The following is a 20,985-nucleotide window of genomic DNA, read 5'->3' as shown; positions in this document are numbered from 1 at the left end:
ATTGCATGAACCACTACCTTAAAATAAACTTCACACATATATCTCCTATTGGTTTTGGTTCTCTGGAGAGCCCTGACTAATACACCTGTTACAGTGAAATGAAGTGGGGTAAGATGAAAGAGAGGTTAAAATCACCTCCTCAAGATTGTAAGGGAAGGCAGGGCTGGAGCTGAAACTCAGATCCATTGGTGTGATGCTTAACCCATGTGGTTACAACATAGCATCTGACTCCCCCCAGCTCTGACTCATCTCCTCACACTCCACCCCATGCTCCTCCATCCCACCTGGCCTCCATGTGTCCCCCGTGCCAGACATACGTCCACCTCGCAGACTTTGTACTGGCTGTTCCCACTGCCTGCAACACCTGTCCGGCCTTCTCCCTCCTTCACCTCATTCAGGTGTCCATGCAAACGTGTCCCTCTCAGAGGGGCCCCCCTGACCACACTATATATACCAGGGAACACTGGCACCCGTTAGCCTCTCACATGGCTGTTTTTCTTCATGGTACTTCTCACTACTTGATATGTTAAGTGTTTGTTTCCTGTTTGGCACCCATCATTTCACTGAAGTAGAGAGTTTGTCTGTTCATTGAAAGCTTCATTGAAAGCAGAGCTTTTTGTGTGCTTTATTCACTAGAACACTGCATGATGTAGAGGAGGTACTCAGGACATGTCTGTTAAAAGAACCAAGGACCCCATTAGCAACACACCATTGTCACACTTTGAGTTCTTTGAAACTCGGCTCCCATCCTCATGAACTCCAAACTGCTGACTTCTCAAAATCAGCCAAATGTTTCTGTCCACTGCCAGGCCTGTTTCTGGCTCCCCTTCCCTCAGGCTATCATCTTTTCCCATCCTGGTCTCCTCCAGCTTACCTGACTCAGCCAGCCCCTTCTCCAATCAGCAGCACGATCTCGGAATTACTATTTCCCCTGAAAGCTGGGTTGTAATTTTGTATGTATGTGTCTTTGTTGATTACATGTGTGCCTGTCCTGTCACCCTCATGGAACTGTGGATGCTCTGGGGACAGTGATGGAATCAACACAACCTAATCACCTGGAACCTTCCTCAAGGACCCAGTAATTACCATGGTACCTGTGGGTGCCCAGAAATCTCTACTGATGTGACACACACAGGCACACATGGGGGTCACCTGCTCCTCTAAGGGGGGAAGCTTCTGACACAAATGCTTTTAAGGGGCCTTTCTTTAATAGCCTGAACCTGGCCTGCCTTTCCAGCCTCATCTCTTTCTAGCCACTCCCCTGTGAAGCAGTCTATGTGCCAGAGACAGACAAAGGATTACTCACTATGAACTCTCAGGCCTCCCTGCCTTTGTTCAGGCTTTCCCTTCGCTTTGCAAGCTCTGCACCCCCCACCCCCAGCCCCAACCTGAACACTCTTACTCATCTTTCTAGTAACACCTAGGGCTTTAGGGCCTCCTTCACAGAGGCTTCATGCCTTCCCCCAAACAGTCAATCCCTTCCTCTGTGTTGTATGTAATTTTGCATATTCCTCCATCTTCAGTGTACGTTGGAATAAGGGCTCCCAGATTTGGAATTTGTCTCTCTCTGAAACCAAAGTCTGCCAAAGGAGAAAACCCCAACAAACATGAGAAAACTGAACCTCAGAGAGGTTGTGGCTTGCCCAAAGTCACAGAGCGAAGCCAAGGAAAGCACCAGGACCCAACCTGAGGCCATCTGGCCTCTAAAAGCCCAAACTTTAAACCCCCAAGCTGACTGCCTCTCATATCCTGCTACAATCACATGTACTTGTGGCCTGCTGTGGCTGCAGAAGGGTGATGGTCTGCAAAAAGACTGAAGAGAAAGGAGCTGGACCGTAAAAATTTTGTCAGATGCTATCCAAAGCCAAAGCCTGTGTCTAGCAGGTGGGAGTCTCGGGAGTAGTCATACTTCCTGGGACCAGGAGAGCTGGTCAGTGTCCCTGGAGACCATCAAATGCTAACCTGTCCTTCCTTCTGTCCCTTATCTTACATTTATAGACCCCCTCTGGGTTTCCCACGCTGTGCTTGGTCCTGGAGATACAATGGTCCTAGGCAGGCCAAGCAGGGAAACAAAAAACCTACAGCTTAATATGGTAAGTGTCATCTATGAATGGGAGTCTGTGGGATTTCAGAGGAGGAAGATGGTATCCAACCCTGCAAGACAGGGTCAAGTCCAGGAAGGCGGCCTGCAGGGCGTGATGCTTGAGCTGAATGTTAGGGTAATACGTACCCACATTTTCTTTTATTTAGGTTCTCACTGTTCACATTAAAATTTTTTTTAATGCACTGGGAATTTATTTTGGTATAAGATGCGAGGCTGAAATCTAACTTAATTTACTTTTTCAAATGATAAGATCGTTGCAAATTCTTTTGAAACAATCCATCTTTCATCACTCGAGATGCCATATCATATGCTGAAATGGTATATGTTTGATCTATGTCTTCACTTTTTTCTTCTGTTCCGTTGATCTAGGGAGATGCTATACCACCGTGGCAAAGTTTGCAGGCTTTGAGGTCAGATTATCTGGGGTGTGCCTCAGTTTCCTCATTTGTGAAATGGAGCTAATAATAGTACCCACTTCATATGGTGACTGTGAAGACTAAATGAGATTACAGACAGAAAGTACTCATTAAGTGTCTGGCACAGAGTAATCAATAAATGAAATGAATGTCAGCTGCTAAGACCATCCCTCTCTGCCCCTTCCTACACCCGTACCCAGGAAGGTGAACTTACTAAGCACCCAGCTTTGAGTCAGACGGGACAGCTCTGCTACTTCCTACCTGCATGACCTGGGCAACTTACTTACCTTTTACCTTCTCTCTGCTTTGTTTCCTCATTCATACATGGGGATATAAAAGTACCTACTGCACCCTGTTGTGAAAATTAAACAGGCAGTGTCACACAAGGCATGACATACAATAGCCACTCAATGAATGTTTAATCTGCTGCTGATTATTATTATAACATTATATTTATTATCTGGCCTTATGTGCTGTAAGGCAAACCCCTTCTCATTATCTTTCCCCCTCAAGATTTTCTGGGAGTGGCAATCTTCCAGGGCCAGGTCTACTGTGGGTGAATAAGATAGAATTTCTGGATCTGGAAAGCTGATGTCTGGCCCTTGAACTGTGCTGAAAGTCACTGACTAGTGAGGTCTTGAGTGGGCAACCTACAGGATTTTGGGGGAAATGGGGGAGGCAGTGGAGGTGAGCCTTTGAAGTTCATATAGCAGGTTTTAAAATATATTTTTATTTTGCCTTAACTTTGACTTTAACAAAGGAAGTTTTGCAGTTTTAAAAGCCAACTAGTTCAATAAGGCATTTAATGAAAAATATCACCCTCTGCTCCATTCTGCGAATCCCTACACACACCCTCCTCCATAAACCACTCTCAAGTTTCTTGGTTGCTTCTTTTGGTGCTTACCCCTCTCTCTGTCTCTCTCTCTCTCTATATATATATATACATTTTTTTTTAAAGGAAGGCACTGGGGATTGAACCCAGGACCTCAGTGTGCCAAGCACTGAGCTATACTCCCACTCCCTCTATATTTCTAAATAATATGCTCATATTATGATTTCTTTTTTCTATTTTAAATATAATCAATTGACTGCCTGCCATGGAAGATGGATAGATCTCTCTAATCCTACAGATCTAATCCTGTAGACCTTCCTAATCCTGACTCTCCTCATATACTCCCCTCCTCCACCCTATCAATTCAAATATATTCCAATTTTCAGTTAAATCAATACTCAGTGTTTACATCATTATGGCTGTGAAGATATTCTTCACAGCTGAGTTATGCAGTGTTTGTACTAAGACTCTGTGAATCTGTAAAAACTACTTTTATTAATTAACATCAAGGACAAGGGGCTGAGAAACTTTGTTCTCTAAAATCAGTCACAACTTTCCTTTTCTTGCGGGGGGAGGTAATTAAGTTTATTTATGTGTGTATGCATGTCTTTATTTATTTTAATGGCGGTACTGGGGATTGAACCCAGGACCTCCTGCCTGCTAAGCATGCGCTCTACCACTGAGCTCTACCCTCCCCATCACAAACTTTTCTACCTGAAATCAATCAGTGAGAATGGAACATCACAGCCTTGCCTGGAGGGCTGAGCCTTGATACAGAGAAGCAACCTTGATTTCCAACCTAGGTGCAAAGCTTCAGATATTGGGGTTTTGGACATAACATTCTATGCTTATCTTAATTATGTAGTTATCTAGTTCATAATTACGTAAAATTAATTATCTTAAGTTTATAATTTTCAAGCAGACCCTCAGTTCACTTCTCAGTCCAGGCTGTTGTTAATCCCTTCACTTACATCAGTGCTTGCCTTGAACCTATCAGAACACTGCTTCACTTAAAAAGCACCTGAACTCAACCCTTTCTCATATCCTGTAATGACCTGGCTTTTTCCTTTGTTTGATGAGCAGCTGAACAGTTTCTCCTGTGTGTGTTCTCTCTTGTAGCAGCAAGTAAATAAACCTAAGTGTCCAACTACAGTTTATGTTCCTAGTGGTCTTTATCAGACAGGCTTTTATCAATTCTCTTCCCTTTCTTTTATAACTCTTTGTTTTCCCTGAAGTTGATAATTGCCTGACCTTTTCTTTTATTTGGTTTTCTATGTACCTATCATGAATTCATCCCACAAACTCTGAAAGATGTATACACACCTTCTCTTAATACCTTAAACACATCAGGTAATTTCTCTGTCCCCATAGTTTTTTCCCTTAAAGACACCCTCCCAGATCACTTCTTACCCTGGCTCCAAGCCGTGTTGGTGCCTTCCCTGAGTTTCTCTTTAAAATATAACAGCCTAGGCCTCTCTCCCTTCTGAGTGAGACAGACTGCACTCTGTCTATGGAGTGTGAAAATCTACTTTTGCTTTAACAACCCCCACACTTCGTGGCCTCTCTGGCCTTCTGAAATGGCCTACACTCGGTCTATAGGTTGTGCATCTCTCTGAATAAATCTACTTTTACTCTAAATAAAATATGACAACCTCTGTTCTAACACCTATCTCAGGACACCATGGTTAGTTGCCAATGCATCTGCTTTCCTGACTCCTGCTTTCCCCCCTCCATCCCAGGAGAGGCCGAATGTCTTGACATCTCTCTCTCTCTCCAAAGTCTATCGTGATGCCCAATAAACGTTCAACTAAGTGAATGAATAAAAGAATAAATACGTGAATGAATGAATAGGATTTCTGTGCAGAAGTGAGTTTAAGAGTAACGATATTACATCCCCACCTTGTTGCAAGGCTTAAGGGTGTCTTCAGGCTGTCTACAAGGCCCCATACCAGCTTGGAGCGGGTCCGGAGGGAGAGAAGCAGCACCGAAGCCCGTCGGGACCCAGGCCGCAGCTGCAGCAGAGCCGGCTGAGCACAGCCTAGGTCAAGACGGCGGCCGCGAGTTCGCCAGACGCCGCTCCAGGACTACAACTCCCAGAAGGCCGCGCAGCGGCGGAGTGCGAGCCGTGAAGGATTCCGGACGCTGACGTCGGAGCGGCGCCGGGCAGGGGAGACTCGGGGCCCAGAGGTAAGTGTAGGTGGCGGGCTAAGTGAGGAGGGCGGGAGCGGTGGAGGAGCGACCCTGAGGTTAGGTGATAACGGAGGTTGGATGAGGGAGAAGGACAGGGAATGAGTCTCAGATAAAGAGCGGGTACCGGGGTGGTAAGGACCTCGAGCTCTGCTTCCTCTTCCCGCAGTGACCATGACGAAATTAGCGCAGTGGCTGTGGGGACTGGCGCTCCTGGGCTCCACCTGGGCGGCCCTGACCATGGGCGCCCTGGGCCTGGAGCTGCCCGCTTCTTGCCGGGAGGTCCTGTGGCCACTGCCCGCCTACTTGCTGGTGTCCGCAGGCTGCTATGCCCTGGGCACTGTGGGCTATCGCGTGGCTACTTTTCACGACTGCGAGGACGCCGCCCGTGAGCTGCAGAGCCAGATCCAGGAGGCCCGAGCCGACTTAACCCGTAGGGGGATGCGCTTCTGACACCCTAACCCCATCCCCACCCGGACAGCCCGCTCTCCCATTCCCCATTAAAAAGCCACTTTATTTTCTAGCTTTGTTTGGTTTGAGTATGGATGACGGGAACTAGGGATTCTGTATACCAGCTGCTAAGTGAGAGGTAGACAAGCCACCTTCCTGAGGCTGTCTCAGCCTTTCTTTGCATTCTGCTGGTGCTTCCTCCATTTTGCTCCACAGAAGGCAAAGACCCCTTCTCAAGATCTCTCAGAATGGAAAAGTCAATTCACTTTCCTGGTCCTTTTAACTCTGTTAGGAAGTACTTCTTGAAGCCTAACTTTCATTCTTCATAACATCCAAGCTCTGTTCTCTGTAAGGCCTTCCTAGGCCTTTCCAACCTCTTGGTTCTTTCAAATACCTTTTCTTAGCCAGCTCGACCAGCCCAAGAGCAATTGTGGAACAGACAGTGCACCTCTACCCTTCACCAAACCAGGCAGGTTGAGTATCCCTGAATAAGAGAATGAGTCTTGATGGGCAGGGGTAGGAAACAGTTTATTTTAAGGCACATTCTAAAGATTTCACCTCCACCTCCAAAATTAAAAAATAAAATATTGAAAAAAATAAAAGCAATTCATTTCCCGGGTTCCATCCAATCTTCTAAGTAAAGCTCTTTCTTTAGTCCCTGGATTCTCAACACTGTCTCTTTTCCTTTACTAAAACCCACTGCACCCCGTAGAGCTGGTCAGTAGGAACAGCTGAAATAAAGTTTCTTTGGTAACAGGTTGGTATTCAGGTTCCCAGAGGTCAGGTGAACTCCCTCAGGCTTGTAGAAACTGACAGTTCCTGTCTTGCTCTTGGAGAGTACTTCCAGAAAAGCCAGAGGCGAATGAAGCTGGTGAGGATTCCTGGAAGGTTGGGCACCTGAAATCACAGGGGCTGCTATGAGGAGAGGGGCTGATTTTCCACCTTGTACACCTGTCACCCCATCCCCGTTCTGCTTACCACGATGTAGGGATCATTTAGTCGAAACCCATAGAGGGTCCAGGAGGCAGAAGAGAGGAGGGTGGCAATGGTGAGTGAAAAGGAGAGACGTTGGGTTGATTTACTCTGAATAACCTTGGCCTATGGAAAAGGATGGAAGACAGTCCTAGCCCAAACACATAATAAAGCTCCCACCTTGCCTAAGAATTTCCTCAGGAGAAAGGTCAAACATCCTCCCTGATCTTCTGTGACCCAACCTTTCCCTCCTGCCTCCCACTCACCCAACTCTACTGCCCTGTCTCCCTCCAGGATTTGGATCTTCCTTTCTCTGGAGTGGAAGCTACAGTCTCTGGCTATGAAAGCCTGACCCTTATCTCCCCTACCTCCCTGGACACCCCCACTCACCAAGTCAGCCAGTGGTGAGAGGTACATACTGATCGTGAAGACACTGCAGAAGAGGCCCAGCTGCTGAAGCCGGGTCTCAAGATCAGGCACCAGGAGCCAGAAGTAGCCAAAACCCAGGAGAAGGACCCCCAGCAGGATTGCAGTCTGAAGGAGCACGGCACGCTGCAGGGGAGAGCGCAGCCTTACTTCTGGATGTGCCAGGAGACCTCTCTAACCCTGCTGCTGGGGTTAATTCATCCTGCCCTCTCCCATGCTCCAGTGGGGTAGCCAGCCTTGGTCTAAGCCTCCAGTACTGCACTTGTCACAGCCTCTTTTCTGTCAGTGACTTGAGCACATGTCTGATCTACCCACAACACTGGAGATTTCTAGGAGAGGGAAAGGTACCTTTTTTGTGGGAGCTTGCTACACAGAGTAGGCACTTAATGCTTGTGTGAATGGGGAAGCAGAGCTAATCCTCTCCCTCTGAGCCACTGGCCCTGGCTCTGAAGGAACTACGGAGACAAAGATCCCTTTCCACTTAGCTTGTTGGGCAGCAAAGCACCATCAGGCAAGGCAGAGCTACCAGCCTTACCAGAACGGGAGATGGTATGTGAGGCTCAAAAGGCTGGTTTCATGGAGGAAGGAGGACTGCAAGCCTGGAGGGGTCTTCCAGGAAAAGGTGGCAGTGCCAGCCTGTTTATATACAGTCTTCTAGGAAGCAGTGTTTGCCTTGCCAGCAAGGCAGGGCAGGGCGTGCAGCAGAGAGGGAGGGCTTCTACCTTCCGATGGCAGTAGTGCAGATACACCAAGATATACAGAGTCTGAAGCACAGCACCCACGGCATTGACGACGATTAGCGTCCCATTTCCCTTCAAGGCCCCATAACTCAGCCAGCTCAGGTTGCTGCAGGGTGGAGGGGAGGGACATTGGCCCGCTGGGTTGAGTGTGGGCGGGAGACCCGAGGGGCCTCGTCCGCATTCCTCCCCACCCCTCCCCGACCACCCTCAGCCTTTCCCGCCGCAGGCATTGCCCCCCTCACTTGACATCCGTGGTGAGAAATGGCAGGAACTGGACACTGTCCACGCTCCGTGTCATCCGCATGTGCTTGAGGTCCGAGCTGTGGGGCCCCGAAGGCAGGGGGAAAGGTGGAAAGGGAGAAGCAGGCTGCTAGGGCGTCGAGATCCCAGATGCCTGTCATTCTTCCCGGACAACTGCAGACCCCTGGCCCCGCCCTCATCTTCCTCGCCTTCTCCCTCAGGTCAAGTGACCTGTACCCCGGCCCCCTCGATCAAATCCTACTTTGACCCTAGGTTCCGATTGCAGCCTGGGGCTGCAGCCACGTTTCAGTTCCCTGTCTCTCCTTTCCTGACTTTCTAGTCCTGCCCCAGCCCACCCCCTCCGCGCTCTCACAGGCCGGTGGAGAACATGCCGAGGGTGAAGAGCACGCAAGCTCCGGAAAGGAGCGAATCGGCCAATCCGCCCGCCTCCATCCCTCCCCGAGTCGGATCCCGCGCTCGGCGCGGGCGCCCGAGGCCTGCTTAGTAGGATCAGGAGCCTGGGAGGCAGGAGCCCCGCCCCAACGCGCTCCCGGCTCCGCCCCTGCGCGCTGGGCCGTCCCTCCGGAAACTGAACCGGAGCCCGGCCCACCCCTAGCACGTCAAGCCGGAACTCAGGCCCCGCCCCTGCCAGCCGGCTGTCGGCTCGCCAGGTTGCCGGGCTTCACGTGGCTGTTTTCTGGCCAGTTCCCTTCCTAGGGGCACGCAGATTTGTCCCCTGCACCAGCCGCTCCACACACGTTGCTTACCCTTTAGATCACCTAGACCCCCGGCCAGTTAAACTCTCTTTCCCACAGGCCCGCGAGCCTACTTGGTAGAACTCAAAACAAAAGGTTACTAGGCGGACTTTAATACGCTTCCCATTCAGAGCCCCAGCTCAAAACTTAAGTTGCCCAGGGCGCCAGAGGCTTTTCCCAGTTTGCCGAAGCCTCTTTCCGGTCTCTTCCCTAAATAACAGGAATTGCCAGGAATCACCAAGTCTTTGTGAGACGCCCTCCCCCTTCGGCCACACTGCCAACTTTCCGTGACTTGTCCAATCCACTGGCCAAAAGTGTATCACTGACCCCCTAGTCCAACCTACTTGCTGCTGGGAACTTTCCCTCCCAGCCTCCCACACGTCTCTGCTGGTGGGGCTGTGGGGGCGGGCCGCATGCCTCAGCTGGCGTTCCCCTGAGCGGCTGCCCTGACTCACCCAACAGCCTGAGTACCTGAACCAAAGCCCAGCGCTGTGAGGGTGGGAGTGAGACAGAGGTTGGACAGGAGGAACTTCCAGAGTGGGGTGCAGTCTAGAACAAGAGAGACTGCTGTGGGGGCTCTCCTGTCCTGAACAACGCTCAGAAGAGGAAACACACCACCCTTTTGGGCTAGGTATATGTTCTTCCCAGAGACAGAAAAAATTCGAACCCAATTGCTACTAGTGTAGCACTGAGCCTAGCAAGTAGCAGATTCAATGATCATAAAATGGGATGAGGGGCAGAAAAGCATGTCAAAAGAACCAAACACATTGCTTTATTTTGAGACAAAGAACATTGTATTAAAAACAAAAACAAAAACAACTCCAGTTATAGAAATCAGCACAGACACATCAAGTTCCTATACAAGTTCTGTACACATGGGCCCTGCCCTTCAGGCTGCACTCTACACACAGACTCTGTGCATGTGGGCACTGCCCTTACAGCTACACTCTAAGACCAGGTTGGCACAGCCCCCCTGCTGGCACAGCTCTGGGGAGTGCTGCCCCTGGATGGGAGAGGATGCAGTACGTGGCTACAACCTCTCTGTGGCAGCTCCACAGAAGAAAGTCTTGGGGGAGATGCTGGGTCAGCCCAAGCATGCTGCCTCTCCTGTCCCTGGCTCCCAAGCAGGCAACTGTCTCTTGGTTTTCCTTTAGTCAGTTCATCTGGTCATCCTGGCTCTCTCTGGGAGGGACATCTTTGCCAGGCTCAGTGTCCATCCGTGGGACCCCAAACCCCTTCCAGCTCAGCTCACAGTGCCCTTCTTAAGAGGTCATATCTGCACAGCTTGTTTCTTTGGTTTAAGGGCAGGAATGGAGGGGAAAGGACCGTCTCCACTTCTCTGGCCAGCTCTCTGAGGTGGAGGTGGGGATGGCCCTGCCAGGCCTGCTAACCTCCTCTGGGTTGAAACCCTTAACACTGACCCGTTTTGAGGCTGCCGGGTGGCAGCTTGTGCATGTAGTGGGAGTGGTTCCCAGGACTGGGGCTTTGGGAGGGGCCCCAGGCAGGTGAGGGAGGCCTACCCCTGCCTCCTCAGCCCAGTTCCAATCCTGATGCTAGACGTGGCGTACACCTTCATGGGGTCTGCAGCAGCAGGAATGGCAGGAGCAGCACAGCCCAGGCAAGTGGGAAGAGGCGGGGAGCGGCACTGTGACCGATGCTATGTAGAATCTGCACCTCTGGGTCATCTGTAAGGTGAGAGGGCAAAGGCCCCCAGGGTTAGCCCTCAGCCCAATGAGGCTTCCCCAGCCCCTGGTGGCAAAGGAACCACCTCCTTTATGCAACCTCTTCAAGCAGACTCCCTTTTGTGCCCCAGGCCCAATTTGCTCCAGATACCTACCTGCTGGAAGTCTCTTCTCCTGTGGATTGGCATGGGCCTGAGGACTGTGAGCTGAAAGAAAAGGGTGGTCATAGGTCAGGTACTGTACCAAGGAGGCAGAGGGGTAGGAATGCTCGGTGAGCTGGGCAGTGGGACTTCCCAACCATCCCAGATCACTAGACCAGGCCCAGGATAGAGGTGGAGGAAGGAGGCCCATAGGGCCCTGACACTCACTGATTTTGCCGTTAACTGTCACTTTCAACCTCAAGCACTGGTCTTCCTGGTGGTGAATGGGTTTGGCTACAAAATAAATTCCGAGTGTAAAGGAAGGAAACTTTGTTGGAAGAAAATGTAAGTGCAAATGCCTGAGGCCCTGCTTTTCCAGTTCCTGCTCATTTTAATCCCTCTCCTCCCTCTACTCTTTGATTCTCACTTTATTAGTTTTTACCCACTTTCTGCACCAAGTTCAACCCAAGCACCCATTCTTTGGAATAACCCTTGGCTTTGAAGATGGTGGTAAAAAGAATATAGACACTGTCCGCTCCCCACAGTCCTCCCAGCAGGAAGTTGGGGGCAGCCTGCACAATATGCTCCCCATCCCGAACCACTTTGTACTCACCCTGCCTAAGCCCCACTGACAGGGTGAGGCCTGGATCCATTCTATACAAAGCTGATCTTAAAAATCCACCAGTAGGAGGGTGGGAATAGCTCAGTGGTAGAGCACATGCTTAGCATACATGAGGTCCTGGGTTCAATCCCCAGTACCTTCATTAAAAAAAAAAAAAAAAAAAAAAAAAATCCACCAGTGGCTCTCTACTGCCCTCAGGCAGGATAAAGTCCAAACTTCTTAGCACTTCTTAGGCCACGATGCTCTACCCCTATCTACCTCTCCAAGCTCCTATATCCCTACTTCCAAGTGTCCCTCCTGCTCCAGCCAGGCTGAACCATGTGGAGCTCTCTGAAGATGTCATGCTCTCTTTATACATGCCCCACCTCCTGGCCAACTCCTCTGGCTGTCCTAAGCTCTCAGGTCATCTTCCCCAGGAAGCCTTCTATGAGCGCCCCTAGACTGGCAGTTACCCAAGTCATTTTCTCAGGGCCCCCAAGCTCATATCCACCATCTCACCCTGTTCTAATGATGTGTTAATCTATGTGTGTCCCTTTCCAGCTTCTTGGAGGAGAGGGGCCCTGTAATGTTTTATTTATCCCTGTGCCTATAATGCCAAGCAGAGTGCCCAAGACACAGTAGAAGCTCACTTCACATTTGTAACGGAAGTGAATGAAAACAGAATTCAGAACTAGAAGGGGTGGTCTGCTGCTTGACTCTCCGATAAGCATATACCGAAGCACGTACAGCATACCACTGCAGCCCCCAGTATATGCACCCGTGTGCATGCCTCCCGGGCACTCACAGATGTAGTAGTAGCTGTGTCCCTCTTTGAACTCCTTGCCCAGGGTAAAGGGTGTGAAACGCTGGAACTTCTCAGACAGCTTCTCTGGGCCATGCCTGGCACTGGGCTGGTTGCACTGCCAGCGGACCTGGTCCTTGGACTGCGGTTGGCATAGCTGGTACTGCTCACGCTCCACCAGGTACAATGTATACCGCTCCATGGCAGCATCTGCCACAGAGTCATCCTCGTAATGAGGACAGATGATGTCCAGGTAGTCATTCAGCCGCACATGTACTGTGTAGTCCTCATTCCGAAACCTGGGCATGCACAGACGGGGAGGAAGCAGGTGGTCACTCAGAAGCCAGGCTAGAACCCTGAGCTTCCAAATGTTTACATGATCCCTCACATTTCACACTGGACACCCCCCAAAGATTTAAAAAAAAAACAACTCAACTCCCAATATTTACTGATCTTGATCTCTTAAATATCTTTCCATTATCTCCAAACATTCCTGTCACCGTCACTGTCTGCCACTAATACCCTAAATAGCACCTACTTAATGTCTTTCAGGTACCAAAACAATTCCCATAACCTTCTTGATATTTACCCAAGGGTGGGCTTCTAGATACTTCCTCAGTTCACTTTCCTACCCATAAATACTTCCCCAAATCTATTCTACCAGTTGCTCCTGTAAACATTATTAGACCTCAATCTCTGAACCTACTGGCCCATTCTATAATCAAGATCCAAGTAACCCTTTCTCTTTCCCATGCTAGTACTTGGCACCCAACTATCTATGTTTTCACTTCTCTTACTCCTCATGTTTTCCCCGATTCACTGAGTATATCTCACATTTTTCAGCTTCACTCTTCTCCCAACACCCAGTATATCCACACCCACAGATATGCCCAGTCGTTTTAAGTTAAATTGCTTTCATCAGTTCAGTCCTCTCAAATCTCCTCTACTGACTGCTCAAATCTATGCTCAGCTCTCCTTGCCCACTTCTCTCAAAGCACCCCAAAACCTCCCTGTCCCTTTATCTCCAAAAGCCATTCTTTCACCTGCCTTGAAATGAGCCCCAGAAATGCTGGAGTTCTCAGGTCTGACACGGCTTCTCCCCTCCCTCTTCCCAAGGTGGAGCCAGCTCCCCTCCCCCAGCCCATTCCCCCCAGGCTCCACAGGCTCCAGCCTGACTGCCCACCAGCTCCTCCCCCCAGCTCTAGACACCTGGCTCCAGTCTGGGTGGGGTCCTTGAGGGGAAAAAGAGCCTCCCCACCTCCCTCTCCAGGCTGGTCAGCTTCTCTGAATTCCCCCAAGCACTGCCAGCTAGAGACTCAGCAGAGTTGCCTGCCAACTTGCTTCAAACCAAAGCCCTGGGTTGGGGGTAAGGGGGAGGGGCAGGGTTAGGCCAAGAGGCCTCTGAGGTGGGCACCCACTGCCCAGTCAGCATGACCCTTAAGAGGCCTGGCCTTGCAGAGCCTGCCAGTGCTCAAGCTAGGCTTACCAAGGCCCCTCCCCCACCCTGGGGAAAAGAGAGACTGGGGTGGGGGAGGGGGAGGGAGGGGGGAGAGAGAGAGAGAGGGGGAGAGAGAGAGGGAGACAGGAGCAGAGAGAGGCTTTTAAAATTCCTCTCTGGAGAGATAAACATAGAAGCCATTTCAGAACAGGTATTTCAGCTCTGGGCCTGGCGTCTTTCCCCCATTCCCGTGACGGGCACTGACTCATTCCTCATCCACCTCTGACACCCGCCCTAGCATTCATGAGAACCTGTGAAAATCTACCTTGTCAAACGCGGACAGCCCCCAGGCCCCCAGGATGGCCCAGTGCCCACTTGCTTTGGGCACTGTCCTCAAGGCAAAGGGAGCTGAAAGGTCTGAATGGGTCAGGTACCTGCCCCTCTTACACCAAGGAGGCCAGGGCCCAGCTCACAGCGGCACTATGCTTCTTCCCAGGCTGCCCCCTGCCTCGGGCCTGGAGATCCCGGGGCTGATGCCCACTGCCCTGAGTCACCCATGCCAGCCTCACACCCGCCCAGCTCACTGCCGCCTCATCTTTGCCTAAAGCTGGGCCTGGCTTGGCTGAGTGTGGACTCCACTCTGGCCTGGCTTTCCTTTAGTCCTGGGTATGGTAGGGTGAATGTGTGTGTGTTCCGATGGACAGGGCAGAAGCTATGCCTGGTGGGCGCACCCATCACCCCCCTCCAGGGGATACAATCTGCTCCAATTAGCACTCCTTTGACTCTTGCTCTCCATCTGGGAAGGGGGGCAGCGGCGTCAGGGAAGGCGGGGAGGTGGGGGCAAGGAAGAGGCTCCTTCCTGAAAGAGAGGAAACCTGGGAGCTTGGGAACGGAAAAGGCCAGGGTTCCCCCCCCAACTCACGGCTTCCTGTCCCCTCCTCCTCCTTCAGCCAACACCTGGCATGGGCATAAACAGGGACTTTGCTCTCTCCCTCTAGGATGAGATTGGGTCAAAGAAGCAAAGACCAGACAGTAAGAAGTGAGGTGGGGGAGGGCTGACTGCACTGCCCGGTTGGTGGCTGATGGGCAAGAGGGCATTGCCCTCTGGGGTTGGTAGCCCAACATGCCACAGATGACAGACACCCCCCCCCCCCGCAATGCCACCACAGAGTCAGAAGAAGCCGGCACAATATACTCCTCAAGGGGAGCTGGAGGCAGGCCTGCTAGGGCTGGGGGTGGTCCAGCTGAGTGGTGTTTTCCTGACCCCAAGGTGCCCAGCCCTCCACTCCCTACTTCATCACTTCACTGTACCCCCCTCTCCTGTTTTCCCGCAAATATTGTTCCCATAACTTCAGAAAACTGAAGAACAAAGAACAAAGGGGTCCGATGGAGCTTCTTCCTCCCAGTACCATTTGCCTCACAGCCCTAAACCTGCCCAAGAGAAATTAACTCCTTCCTGCCTAGAGCCCTCTGTAACCCTTTAACCCCTTCCTGTCCTTCCGAAACTTTCCATGACCTCCCTCCCCACTTCTCTTCAGTTCTACAACCTGAACCTCAGAAACAGGTGACTCCCTCAGCCTACCACACACAGCATGTCCCTCACTCATGACACCTCAAAAGACCCTTCTGTGGGAGGGGAACTTTCCAGGGTCACCTTAAATACAGAATAAACCCTTAATGCCAGCAGCCCAAGTCCCTCCCTAGGGGTCCTTCCAGGATTACTGTGAGCATTCTGCTTACTCCTGATGTTCCGACCTGTTAGTGTGGGCAGATGCCCAAGTGACACCCAAGGAGAGGCACAGAGGGTTTGGCTGTGGAAGAGCCTAGAACGAGAGCCCTGATGGCCAGGGAGAGTGGCCCCTGCAGGAGGCAGGAACTGTTCGGCATGCGTCCCTCACTTCGGAGTAATAGGGGTGCCAGAGGGAAGTAAAGGAAGGGCAGAACAGAGCCTGTGCAAGCAGATTGCAGGTAGGGTTCTGCCTGGGGTGGGATACTCACAGTTAGGGGAGAGAAGAAAATCTATGGGACCCTCCCGCCTCAGGTCACCTCCCCAAGACTCAGGTTAGGGGCTGGCCAGGACCGTTAACCTGGAGGTGGGGTGGGCAGTGCCAACCGGGCGCCCACGCTGTCGGCCGGAGACTCGGGGCTTACTTGGGGTTTGAACTGTTCCAGAAGACGGTGTGGCGATCAGCAGCGGCCAGACTGCAGCACAGACCCAAGAGAGGGGCCCAGAGGAATTCCATAGCGCGGGGCCTGGCCAGGCCGGGCGGGGACGAGGGGCTCCTCGGGGTCTGGGTTCCCGCTGGCTCTCTCGGCGGCGCAGTCAGCACCGCGCACGCAGCTCTGGCCCCTTTGCCTCGCGACTCCGCCTTTTGGGCTGGCGCCGCCCGCCGCCCCGCCCCGCCCCCGCCCCGCCCGGCGTGCGGCTGCCCCGGGGCCTGGGGGCTGGGAAGGTGGAGGAGGGGAGGGCAGGGGGAGGGGGGAGGGGAGCGGAGCGCGCGCCTTGGTGCGACAAATCTGCTCAGCGCTGTGTGTTGGCTCATTCGTGGGTCCGCGTGCAGCTTTGTGGGCCTGTGCGGGGTGGTGGGTCTGTGTCCCGGGCGCAGTCGCGTGCGGGGGAAGGGAACCAACTCCAAGTTCGGCTCTGCGAACCCGCGGGTGCCGGACCTCTCTTGTCTCTGCGCGCGGATCTTGCAGGGTGCGACGTTGTTGATAGATTCCGCACCTTTCCCGAGCCTTGCACAGCCAGGCTCGGGCGCCCGCGTTCCCACACTCTCCTTCTACCCTCCCCCTTCCCGGACTCTGCGCTTGGCTGCCCCTCCCCACACACGCGGCTGTTTGTTTTTGTTGGGTTTGTCAATGTTGTCTTTGTTCGGGAGATTGTGTCATCGCCTAGATGCCGGGAATAAAGTGCGACCCTGTGTGTGATCAAGTGTGTAACGTGTGCGGCCGGGGTTAAGGGCGCCTCTGTCCATTAGTGCCTGTGGGAGGGAGGGACATTCGGGATCCTGGGCCTGCGAGGGGGTTCGCTCGTTTCTAGTGCGTCAAAGGGCACTAATGACCTGTGTGTGTGTGTGTGTGTGTGTGTGTGTGCGCCAACACACGTGTGTACCGTGCGAACAGGCTTTGAATATGGACTGTGAGAATCTGGGCCTGAAGGGTGACAAACTGTAACCACACATGTGCATCTGGCATGTGTAAATACGTGCGATGGGGTGCAAGTGTGAAAGCGTTTGTGAGTAGTATCACAGCCGCGTGTCGGGAAGCGTGTGAAACTTTGCCGTACGTATGCTAATGTTTGTGAACAGCGTGTGAAGAGGAGAAACGTGCACAGGCGAACAGTGTATGGGGGCTGGGGGCGGGCGAGGGGGATTTGTTGCATGGCGTCCTAGGCAGGGCGGCTAGGTCTGGCCCAGTTTGGGCAGGGTCTCCCAGTCAGTCAGGCCCCAGTACCCAGACCGACCCCCCCCCCCCGCGCCATGTAAACAAACCCGCTGGAATTCGCCTCTTGGGGCTCCTCTCCCCGCTGGGCTCTGCTGCCATCTGGAGCGGGGTAGGCGGGTGGGTGTCTGCCTCCCAGCTCTCGGGGTGGAGAGGGAGGCAGGTGTTTGATTAGGTTCGCTCGCGCGTGTGTTTGTAGCAGGAGTGCCGAATGCTGTGTTTCTGCGTGCGTTTGGTAGTAGATGTGTGTGATTGTGTGGCTGTTTGCGTGCGCCCCCGGGGTTGGTTTTGGGAGTCTGTGCGCACCCCGGGGCAGTCCTACCACGCGGCTGCGCAACGCGGGAAGCCGCACACCCGGGGGTCCTGACAGGCTCGGACCCAGCTTCCCAGGCTGTTTCATCCTCCTGTTTTACGGCCAGGCCTGCGACAGGCCCTGTAATTACGCGGGACCCGGACGCCGCGGCTTGTCCGGCGCTGACCCCGCCGGGGAGGAGCCTGGGGCGGGGGAGGGCCCGCGCGGCCCCACCCAGCGTGGGGCGCAAGCGCTAGAGGCGGGACTCCGGCTGGCTCGCCGCGCGTAGGATAAATATTTACCCGGCGCGGACTAGGTGCTTGGCCTGGTAACCTCGCGGCCGGGTCTCGGCCTGGCTTTGCGCACGGCCCCCACCCTCACCCCTCGCGCGCACCTGCCCCAAGCAACGTGCCCGGCCCCGCGTTTACCTGAGGTGCAGCCCTCCTCTCCCCGCGGGTCTGAAGTCTACCCGCTTACCAGCCCCAGGGCGGCGTCTCACGCGCTTTTTGCTCACCTGGGAGGACGCCTGGGTGTCCGCCTGCCACGTGTCCCCGGCGAGATTACCCCATCCCACCTTCTTCCCATGGAGTCGAAGTTCCACGAGGGCAGGGATATTTGTTTGTTTACGAGTGCTCGGCACAGCACCTAGCACACTTAGTAGGTGGTCAAGATAGATTTGTTGGGAAAAACTGTTGAGTGAACTCACTTTTCAGTGAAGGTACTTTACTTCTGCTGGACGTACTGCTCTGAAAAGAAGCCAGGAGAGGGGTTAGAGAGGGAAGGGGTGATGGTAGCTCTTCAGAGAGTGTGGCCCAGATTGCCCCCGGAGGAGACGGTTTGGGGCACATCCCCCCGTTTCTCTGGCCGCCGCGACTGCTGGGCGGGAACGTGTGGGGTCCCTGGGCTGCGCCTCTCTCTCGGGCCGGGCAGGTTCGGGCTCGCTTGGCCCAGCCCGGCGGGGCTACGTCCGTTCCCGCCCTGCCTGTGTCTAGGGCTGGAGTAAGCCGGGTAGAGAAGAGGTGGGGGGAAATTCTGGGCGCGAACGGAACGCGCAGCCGTCTTTCCTCGGCTGGGCGCTGTCCCCAGCATTCTCACTTAAGGCTTTGAGCTCATCACTCTTCTGCTATCCGAGTATTTGTGCGTTTGGGGCGTCATTCGTCAAACCTAAGGGGGCACCTCTAGATGCCGGGTGTTGTGATGGGCACCAAGGGTAAGGGAGCGTCTAGGTTAAAATCTCTGCCCTTGGTTAGCCCTCAGAATAATAGGGGAAATAGACAAGCCACCATTTATACAACAAACTTGCTAAGTGGAAAAGTCTAGACTGCAGACCCACATCATGCACTCGCGCTGCCCTGATACTCCGAGAGCCGCTGCGACGCCTGGTGGACCGACGGGAGAGTTGCAGGCACTGACGGTGCGATCCAGACAGAGAACGCAGAGGGGACTTTTGGATCCAAGACTCAACCTGCAGACCAACTCAGCCCCGGTCCCTCCCCCATCCCAGCCCCCAGCCTGCCCAGGCGGGTCTAGTCTTGGTTCTCGCTTTGGACTACCTCTCATCACAAAGTTGTGCGCCTGTGTTGGCTCTTAGCACCGGCACCCTCAGGGAAACATCTGTGCTCAGCGGCGGGAGCTGTCTGAGGTGTCTGTCTGTCTGTCTGCCTGGCTAGGAAATTCCCCTCGTGAGTCCTTTCTGGGAATTCCTTGGGGACGGGATTAACCCTCTGAGTGCCCTGGGGGAGGTCTGGCCTCTGGAGGGAGGTGCTATCCACCTGTGGGACACTGCTGGCCTGGAGGTGCAATTTCCAGTCTGGAAGGGGCAGAGCTGCTTGATTGTTACTCCCTTGCTAAGTGCCCTGTGGTTTGAGGTGGGTACGGCCAGAACCACAGGGCCCTGGGGCGCAGGCTAACCTGGCCCAGCCCCCAAAGGAGTCACTGGGCAGTCGGCTAAGGCGGGGGTGGGGGAGTGGGGGGGTGATCCTGAGCCTGGAGCAGCCTCTGCTCCACTCCCTCAATGTCACTTTGAAAAGTAAAGTGTATATTTCCCATTTTATTCATAATGTGTGTATATCTTTCGAAAGTTAAAAAAGAGAACAGGAGAATAAAGGTGAACTACCAGCTACTGTTAACATTGTCAGCCCTTCCCTGCCAGCCTTTTGTTTGTGAGAATTCTTTTGCTTGCTTTTAGAGATTGTGTTAAATATGACTCATTTCCATTGTGTAATTCTTTTTTCCCCTTTAACTTTATGACAGAAGATATTCCCCACGTATAAACTCTTTGTAAACAATATTTTTAACCACTGCGTAATGTTTCATTGAGTGAGTGTTTCAGGGTTTGCTGTTGTGAGGAGGCAGGGTAGAAATAACAAACACATCCACATCCACACTCAAGCACTCAGCTGCTGAGCAGCTGAGCTGATTGGTTCCTAGAATTTACAAATAACCCTGAGATTAACTTTCATTCAACAAGTACAAATGGAGCCTTCACTCCGGCCTGGGATCTGGGTTGGGATTTGGGGCTGAGGGGTTAGTAGAGGATAATAGTTGAGGGCCCTGCCCTCATGAAGCTCGCATTTCAGGTGAAATCTGGGCATATGTGTGTCAAGATTTTGGAGAATTTCTCAGATATGGAAAAATGCCTTTGATATTGCCAAACCAAAGCCAGATTCTTTCTTTCTTTCTTTTTTTGGTTTGTTTTTGGGGGGAGGTAATGAGGTGTATTTATTATTATTTTTCTAATAGAGGTATTGGGGCTTGAACCCAGTACCTCCTGCATGCTAAGCATGTGCTCTACCACTGAGCTATTCCCTCCCCATTCTTTTTTAAAAATGTATTCATTTTTATTCGTTATTATTTTTTTTGGAGAGGGAGAGGGAGGTAATTAGGTTTACTTATTTATTTTTAGAGGAGGTACAGGGGATTGAATCCAGGACCTCATGCAGGCTAAGCATACACTCTACCACTTGAGATGTACCCTCCCCTTCAAAGCCAGATTCTTTTGACTACTAGTCCAGTTTTCTTTTAACTGAGAACTAATGGATCTAACAAATGGATCTGTCCCTCCCCTACACTCAACTCAAAAGGGGGCCAAACTCTGGGAGAAGGTGGAATTCTCCCCCTGGGAGTCCACTGGAGGGAAGAGGAGTTTGGGAAGGATGGGGAGTGGGGGGGGGAGGAATGGGAGGGGTAGTGCTAAGGAGGATGGGACCATGGTTTCTGCCCAGAAAGCACCAGAAGGTGTTTTGTATCGCTGCTTCTTCCACCAAAAATTAACTAATCACTTATGTCAAATACTGTACTGGGAGGTGCTGGGGACTCTGAAATATAACCTTGTCCTAAAGGAATCCAATCTCCTGGCAAACACATAATTAGAATATAAGATAAGAATTGTAATTGAGGTATAAGTGGAACAACAGGCTCTGGGCTCACAGAGGAAGGAGTGTTTATCTGAGGTCAAGAAAGCCTCA

At 52.4% G+C, this 20,985-nt stretch overlaps 3 protein-coding genes across 3 annotated transcripts; 1 reads left to right on the top strand and 2 right to left on the bottom strand.

The window, feature by feature from the left end:
• The first annotated feature begins 5,474 nt into the window (after window positions 1-5,474).
• On the top strand, window positions 5,475-6,062 carry DPM3 (dolichyl-phosphate mannosyltransferase subunit 3, regulatory). Its single transcript, XM_010979909.3, has 2 exons — window positions 5,475-5,539; window positions 5,709-6,062. Exon 2 carries the CDS (start codon window positions 5,714-5,716, stop codon window positions 5,990-5,992), a length of 279 nt encoding a protein of 92 aa, XP_010978211.1. The 5' UTR covers window positions 5,475-5,539; window positions 5,709-5,713; the 3' UTR covers window positions 5,993-6,062.
• A 439-nt stretch (window positions 6,063-6,501) lies between these two features.
• On the bottom strand, window positions 6,502-8,914 carry SLC50A1 (solute carrier family 50 member 1). Its single transcript, XM_010979897.3, is given in 7 exon segments — window positions 6,502-6,822; window positions 6,824-6,886; window positions 6,968-7,087; window positions 7,352-7,513; window positions 8,110-8,233; window positions 8,370-8,447; window positions 8,741-8,914. Coding segments are annotated over 7 exon segments (666 nt in total). The 5' UTR covers window positions 8,821-8,914; the 3' UTR covers window positions 6,502-6,783.
• Window positions 8,915-9,871: 957 nt separating this feature from the next.
• Window positions 9,872-16,135, bottom strand: EFNA1 (ephrin A1). Its single transcript, XM_010979920.3, has 5 exons — window positions 15,937-16,135; window positions 12,351-12,646; window positions 11,173-11,238; window positions 10,960-11,010; window positions 9,872-10,807 (listed from the first exon to the last, which is right to left on the bottom strand). The coding sequence occupies exons 1-5, from the start codon at window positions 16,026-16,028 to the stop codon at window positions 10,695-10,697; spliced, it is 618 nt and encodes a 205-aa protein (XP_010978222.2). The 5' UTR covers window positions 16,029-16,135; the 3' UTR covers window positions 9,872-10,694.
• Between the last annotated feature and the right edge of the window lie 4,850 nt (window positions 16,136-20,985).

Source organism: Camelus dromedarius, chromosome 23 (assembly GCF_036321535.1).
Source record: "Camelus dromedarius isolate mCamDro1 chromosome 23, mCamDro1.pat, whole genome shotgun sequence".
Lineage (NCBI taxonomy): Eukaryota > Metazoa > Chordata > Mammalia > Artiodactyla > Camelidae > Camelus > Camelus dromedarius.
This window is presented reverse-complemented; position numbering and strand designations above follow the sequence as displayed.

Coding starts and splice junctions, on each gene's coding strand:
- DPM3 (XM_010979909.3), top strand. CDS start 5,714: ATGACGAAATTAGCGCAGTGGCTGTGGGGACTGGCGCTCCTGGGCTCC.
- EFNA1 (XM_010979920.3), bottom strand. CDS start 16,028: ATGGAATTCCTCTGGGCCCCTCTCTTGGGTCTGTGCTGCAGTCTGGCC. Junction 11,239..12,350: donor ACACAGCTACTACTACATCT/GTGAGTGCCCGG, acceptor TTTATTTTGTAG/CCAAACCCATTCACCACCAG. Junction 10,808..10,959: donor GGAGAAGAGACTTCCAGCAG/GTAGGTATCTGG, acceptor CTCACCTTACAG/ATGACCCAGAGGTGCAGATT.